Below are 7051 nucleotides of genomic sequence, written 5' to 3' on the forward strand. Positions count from 1 at the left end.
TACATGAACTATGGCTAGCCTCCTGTAATGTTCTCTGGGATATAGTTAAACCTGCTTGGCTTCGTTGAAACCACCTATATACCCTTCACAGGGCTTACTACTCCCCTCAGAGATTGTCTAAATTTCAACGGGTGATCCGGTGGCATGTGCCCGGTGCGGCCAAGTGGCGGCCTCGGTCGCACACATGTTTTATGATTGCCCACATTTAACATCTTATTGGCATTCAATAGGCAATAAACTAACCTCTTCAATAGGCTCCACAGTGATCATAGATCTCCGGCTAGTAATATTTGGAGTAGTGGACCAAAAGCGAAGCCTAACTAACAACCTTTTGTTCTACTCTATGTTGGTGGCCCGACGAGAAATCTGTAAGCGGTGGAAAGAGGCTTCTCCTCCGTCGTTACATGACTGGTATTCCTCCATGTTACAAATATCAAAAATGGATCTTTCCAGGGCTGGAAAATCAGACAAAAGTGCTTTTTGGCAGAAACTCGATTGATCCCAATAGCTTGTGCTGGTTTTTTTTCCCCAGTTCCAATGATTACGAAGCCATGATACATTCTTTTTGCTATAACATCTTCGCCCTCTTATTAGGCGAATTGGTGGTAACAGCAATGGTGGAAACTGGTTAATGGTAATTATCTGTCAAACAGTACACAAGGGGTAAGGATTGGATGGGAGAACGACAATGCTGTAGGGTTTTGACGGACCCGTACATCGATTATACCCCTACCAGTCTTTGACTGTGACAGCATGTCAACCTCCCACATGCCATTCTTCCCTGTCCATTGCTCTGACAGATTAAGCCATGGTGGAGATGAGGAACAACAAAAAAAAAGAAAAAAAAAAGTAAAATAGTAAGCTGTAGGGCCCTGTGTAGGTAGGTGCAATCTAAACATTCTGTCCATTTTTGACTAATAGAAATTTCACAGCAAAGCAGTTCAAACCAGCAGCATCATATTGCAAGCCCTTGATTAAGGGGTATCTTGAAGTCTGAAGCTATATACCGAAATCGGCCTTGGAACTGTTCCAAACTATAACTCTTCAAGATCAGGGGGCATTTTTAAAGGCACCAATGTGCTTCTCTGTCTGCAAGCAGTCTTCTACTTCTCAATATTTTCTCATTACTAAGACTTAATTAGCCTAACCGTCCCTTTCTGGAAGCCTAGGGAACAGGGGTCTTGGCTTAGCTGATCCTGAAAGGCCTGCTGAATCTTCCCATTGGACTGTCTCTCTCTTACTTTATTCCAGGACACAACAGAACAGAGCAGAGTTCATTCCAGTGAGTCCGTTATTAACCCAGTTACAAAACACATCCCCTGGATAGATGGCACACCAAGCACACATCACTCTGTGGTGAACTTTTCACTCTCCCCGTCTCCCTAAGAGTGGATGACGTGTGCCATCAGGTAAGTATTTGACAGACAGCAAGGACAGTGACACATCTTAGACATATCTGTTAAAACAGACATGCCAATGATGTAAAATTCAAAGTCATGCTGATGAGGTTGTTAGTCCCTGATCAATTTTATGACCTGTAAGCTCCTGTATAGTTATCACATAAATAGTGATGGGAGCAATGCTTGCAAATAGTTTAACCACTGGCAGCCTCTAGGAGTAGCATTCCAACCCATTGTTGTTTTGCTCAATATGCCACATAAGAATAGACCCAACCATATGTAAATAAGTCTAGGCCCTGCTCCTAAAGTAACAGTCCATCCAGAACTGCCAGTCCTTGCTGAACTGGAACACAATCAACCTGCCATGTTTGCCCTCTTCAGTTAGTGTGCAGCTTGGTTCCAGTGGCACAGTGAGCATGGGAACAATGGCTAAATAGGCCTAAACTGGTCTTGGGTTGCTGATGTTTCGGTTCAGAACGGACCTGGCAAGGCAGTTTGGGCTGGACTGTTCATATTGGAACAGGACCAAGGCTGATTTGCATACAACTGAGTCTAATCTAGGGGTGCACAGTAAGCCAAAAATGATGGGTTCGAGCGCCACCTTGCCAGTGGTTGGACAGTATGCAAGTATTCATCCTATCCTGTTTTGTGTGTTTGAGTCCGGAGTAAAATTGTCCGTTATAGAAATAAGGCATCATCTTTGGTAACAAAAAAGTGTGTTTGATTGAGGTTTGCGAAAAGAACAGTGAAATACAGTCAGAGAAAGCTTTGGATAGACCATGGGGCTCATGTCTCTGCAGCAATGTTTCTTTGTTCAAATGGACTTGCTTTTACTTGTACTTTTATGATATTTTGTTGGTCTGGTAGATACGTCTGTTTCTGGTTCTCTTTCTCTCCTTCTTTCTCTCCTTCTCTTTCTCTCCTTCTCTTTCTCTCCTTCTCTTTCTCTCCTTCTCTTTCTCTCCTTCTCCTTCTCTTTCTCTCCTTCTCTTTCTCTCCTTCTCTTTCTCTCTCCCTCTCCGCGCGCATATGTGTATTGTAACCATTATTGATGTATTTTCTGTTCCTAAGGTCTCAATACATCAGTAAACGCCACTGAACAACCACAAGCGAACAGCTTGGAGAGAGCTTCCACAAGCAGGGACTTTGGGAAGAACTTCATCAACAACTTAGATGTTAAACATCACCCAGTCAAACCAGTAGAAACCTTAAATGCATACCCTGACTACGGCAGCACCCAGAGGTTAAGTACTATTAAACCTAAGGAGATTGACAGGGACCAGAGACCATATGCAAGGAATGAATGTGGGAAAAGCTTCTCAGAATCAACAACAATAAGTGCATATCAGCAGGTGGACACTTTATTGAAAATGTATATTTGCAGTCATTGTGGAAATTGTTTCACCCAGTCAGCAAAGGATACTGCACATTGTAAGAATAACGAGCAAGCACACCCGACCGTGTGCAGCGAGTGTCAGAAGAGTTTTGACCTACCAACAAACGTTTCAAAAGATGAGGCAAAAGATATTGTGGAGAAACCTTACACATGTATGTTGTGTGGAAAGAATTTCCGAAAAACGCAGTCATTGTTGATACATCAGCGAGTGCATACTGGAGAGAAACCATATACATGTAATCACTGTGGTAAGAACTTCAGACAGGTACAACATCTTGTGAAACATAAGCGATTGCACACAGGTGAGAAACCCTATGCTTGTAATCTGTGTGAAAGGCGATTCATTAACTCATCTAACCTAAAGAGGCACCAGCAAATACACACAAGAGAGCTAAGGCCAGCGCTGCAACAAAACTGATTCCACACCTGTTTAGTTCTGTAAACTGAACAACTAAAAGTGAAAGTAAGCAGGCCTAATATTTGCAATGAATAATCAGCTCTAAATGGGCTCTGAGACAGAACCGAGTATCCTTCCTGTCATTGTATGCATGTAAAACTGTAAACTGATTTGGGGACAGAATGGATGGGAGATTTAGATGTGCAAACTAATTGTTAGAATGGGGTGCTGCAGAACATTATCACATCATGCTCTAACTCAGGAACAGGGCTCCTTTAGGTCTTTTATGCAGAAACTATTACACTTTTTGACAACATTAACCTTAACAGAATATTTAAAAAGGCAGCAAGCACCCAGCGAAAGGTGCACTAGGAGTCAAATAGGTTTTGAACATGCATTCTGGAACAGGCGGCCAGATTTCAAGCCTGAGGGATGCAGAATCTTTTTGCGTATAACTAAGTGTATTCTAATAGCCTTAAAAAAGGAAGACGATCCTCTTGGCCTCTCAATATTTTGATGGCATTTCACACATTAGACTTGAAATCTTCTTTTCTACAAGGTAATTGTTTCAAAGGGGAGAGAAGTATGTTTTCAGTCACTCCCCACAGACTGCCAAGCATCCTTTGCAAAAGATGTCCTAACCACTAGATCCACTTATGTCCCTTAGCCTCCGTCAGATATTAGTATTCACCTAGCTGCTCTTACATTATTTTTATATATCCATTTCACCTCTAAATCATTGGAGTAAATTGGCCAACTTTAGTTGAGAGCATAAAGCTGGTCCTTACAGTTTCATGTGACTACAACTTTAACTGCATCTTTGCGATAATAAAAACAATAGGTACACCTTAGTCAACAGACTTTAGTAATGACACAACAGAACATGTGCTAAGCAAATCCAAGCACATTATTAAAGAGCTACACGTTCATCATAAACATTGTAGGCAAAACAAATCATTGTTTAATCACTAATCTTGACAAAAGCCAAAACCTTGTGTCAACAGTAAACATAAGAATTAGCCATGTTAATCCAATTCAATGATGTGTTATTACGCAACTATTTTCTGAATCGGTCCACCGTAATTGTGTCTGGAACCCTTGCATTTTTCTCAAATCCTCACAGTTGAAAGATCAAATTTCGTCGGTATCTTTTAAGTTGACGAGCTACAGCGTGACAGTTAGGCTCATGGTCAAGAATACAAATAGGCTCAGCTTCTCAGCCCTATGCTCTTCCCCACTGAAGCCAGGGTCTTACTCAAAATGCTGAAACTGTATATCTACCACTGTACTGCCTTTACAGTCCACCTCCTTAAAATGTATGCATTTCTCAAAACCTCTAAGATATCCATTATCTGCCAAAAACATGACCCCAGATTTGATGGTAGCAGGCCTGCTATTCTCCAAATAACTTGATCAGTTTGCAACTGAGCTAGCTCCTTTGGACAAGGAAAAAAACACAAGTCTCTCGTATGTTTTAGTAAAACCAAAAAGACAGCATGCACTCGTTTATTGGCCTGTGGGATGTATAAATTAAATTAACAGACTAGACGCTGTGCTGTACCCCTAGAAAATCTGCATCTCAGTGGGCACCCAGATGTTGGGTGGATCAGGGATGGTGTTAACCTCGAATCATGAGACAAGGCTCAAAACAGCATTTCAAAATACAGTCAGTAAGGACAGGGCTGACTGAAAGATTGAGTTCTAGAGCAGAATAGAGAAAAAGCAAGAAGGTTTATTGCAAAACTCAAAAGGTACAATACAGAAATAGCTAGTACAGACGCAGCAATAGTTTCATCAAATGCATAATTGTATTGTATTGTATTGCAGCACTTACGCTTACTACCCTTACGTGGGGTCCTGAAGCACTTTTCTTCATGAGTAGCATGCTACACAATGTGGGGTGTGGTTGGAAGGATTTTTTTTTGTTCTGATCCTGTGTGGCAAGTGTTTCCAAGTGTAAGAGACAGATGTGCAGTTTTATGGTTTTCAGTATGCGGTTAGCTTTGACCAGCTCTGCAAATCATCGCTTTATGGTATTTAATATGATATAGTCTGCTTAGTTGGTTACATAGGTCATTTCCTGAAGGCTGTCAAGTAATGGGAACAATGCAGAATAACAGGTGAAATCAGATATTGACTAAGTCTCAGATGTGCAGCAAAATCCATAAGGAATTGGTCTGCATCTTTAGTAGAAAGCAAAGTTCTCTGGCTCACCACCAAATTCAAGGTTTATACAGCTAATTTCTCCATTATAAAACATTAAAACAGCAAAATTGTCATGGCATAAGCAAAGAACTACATTTTCAACTAATCAAATTACAGCATTATCATATAATCCTAACACCCTAGCACTAACCCACTACATGAATATTGATTCAGCCCTTCTGACCTAATATTCAAAGACGTCAGAACAATCTAGTTACATAAACAACTGCGAACCATTGTGAATGAATGTAATGCCACATGCAAGAGGAAGGTCCTTGGGAAACTGTTAAATTAGGCCTTTTCGAGAACAGTGTAATTAAAAAATAAACAAATCCACATCTCTTAGTGTCAGGCAGAATTATATACAGAGAATAAACAGGATGTAGCATCCATTTTGGACAAGATTGTGTCGAGTCCTTACAGGCCTACTTTGCCTAAGCTTAACAAGTTTGTTTCAATTGGAATAGCTCCACGTGAACATACACATATGAATCCATGTATAGATGAATTGATCTGTACACTATTATTAATGACATTTTAATTTAAATGAACAAAAGAAGTTAACTTCACAGAGAATATAGGTAATGTATTGTGCTCCTGAGGCGGAAGCCGGGAGCTGGTGTTGTTTTTAACCTATCTTTTAACCTATTTGTATCCTGATTGCTATTTTAAACAAATCGCTCGCTCTTACTCGGCACACCCGGAGGCCACGCCCCCTTCGGAGGCCACGCCCCCGCTGATCTCTACAAGGCAGACGCTGAATGCTAGCGCCTCACTGTACTGTATTGTGCTCCTGAGGCGGAAGCCGGGAGCTGGTGTTGCTTTTAACCCAACTTTTAACCTATTTGTATCCTGATTGCTATTTTAAACAAATCGCTCGCTCTTACTCGGCACGCCCGGAGGCCACGCCCCCCGCCGATCTCTACAAAGCAGACGCTGAATGCTAGCGCCTCACTGTACTGTATTGTGCTCCTGAGGCGGAAGCCGGGAGCTGGTGTTGCTTTTAACCTACTTTTTAAACCTGTTTCTATCCTGATTGCTATTTTAAAAATCACTCGCTCTTACTTGGCTTATCACTTACCCTCCTCGCTCCTCTTGGTGTTCGTGCAGCCGATTTACCGCTGCCACGTCGCCTTAAGCCACACACTCCCTGCCGCCATCCCGTCACGCCCGGAGGCCACGCCCCCCGGCCGTCGCCCTACCCACATATCCATAAAACATGTGCGTTTTCCGGACGCGCAGCGGACGTGCGCAGTGGCGCGACGTTTGCGCGCCGAAGGCGCGCCACAGGTAAGACCGTCTGCGCCCGTCCTCGTCCGACCGGGGCCAGGGGCCCTCCACTATGCCCACTCAATACAGTATTCCTCCGGGCAGCTGGTGAAACTCCAAGGCCAGTGGCCTCTGGACGATACTGTGATTGCACGAATCGACAGGCTAGGACTGACTGCCCCGCACTTTTCCCCCCACCACTCTCCCTCATCTTCTCCCCCCACTATCTGTCCTTCTCCTGACCTGTCTGCTTGCCCTCCCCCCCACTACTTTATCCGCCTATTACCTCAACACCAGGTCAGCAGTTAAGCACTGCCACAAACTGTTCACCTTATTGGACCTTTACAAACCTGATCTCTTATTCCTCACAGAGACTTGGTTTTG

General features: G+C 42.9%; 1 protein-coding gene across 2 annotated transcripts in view; it reads left to right on the forward strand.

Annotated features, from left to right (window-relative positions):
- The window catches only part of LOC144818764 (zinc finger protein 713-like), a 137605-nt gene extending 130858 nt beyond the window's left edge, over window positions 1–6747 (forward strand). Inside the window, exon 7 of one of the 2 annotated variants that reach the window (XM_078676493.1) lies at window positions 2472–5730. In XM_078676493.1, coding sequence (XP_078532619.1) covers window positions 2472–3214 — 743 coding nt within the window. In that variant the 3' untranslated portion in view covers window positions 3215–5730. Of the gene's footprint in view, window positions 1–2471 lie in introns of both variants that reach the window. The other variant, XM_078676492.1, reaches the window with a different exon arrangement.
- Window positions 6748–7051: the final 304 nt, after the last annotated feature.

The sequence above is a fragment of the Lissotriton helveticus genome, chromosome 2_1 (genome assembly GCF_964261635.1).
Source record: "Lissotriton helveticus chromosome 2_1, aLisHel1.1, whole genome shotgun sequence".
NCBI lineage: Eukaryota > Metazoa > Chordata > Amphibia > Caudata > Salamandridae > Lissotriton > Lissotriton helveticus.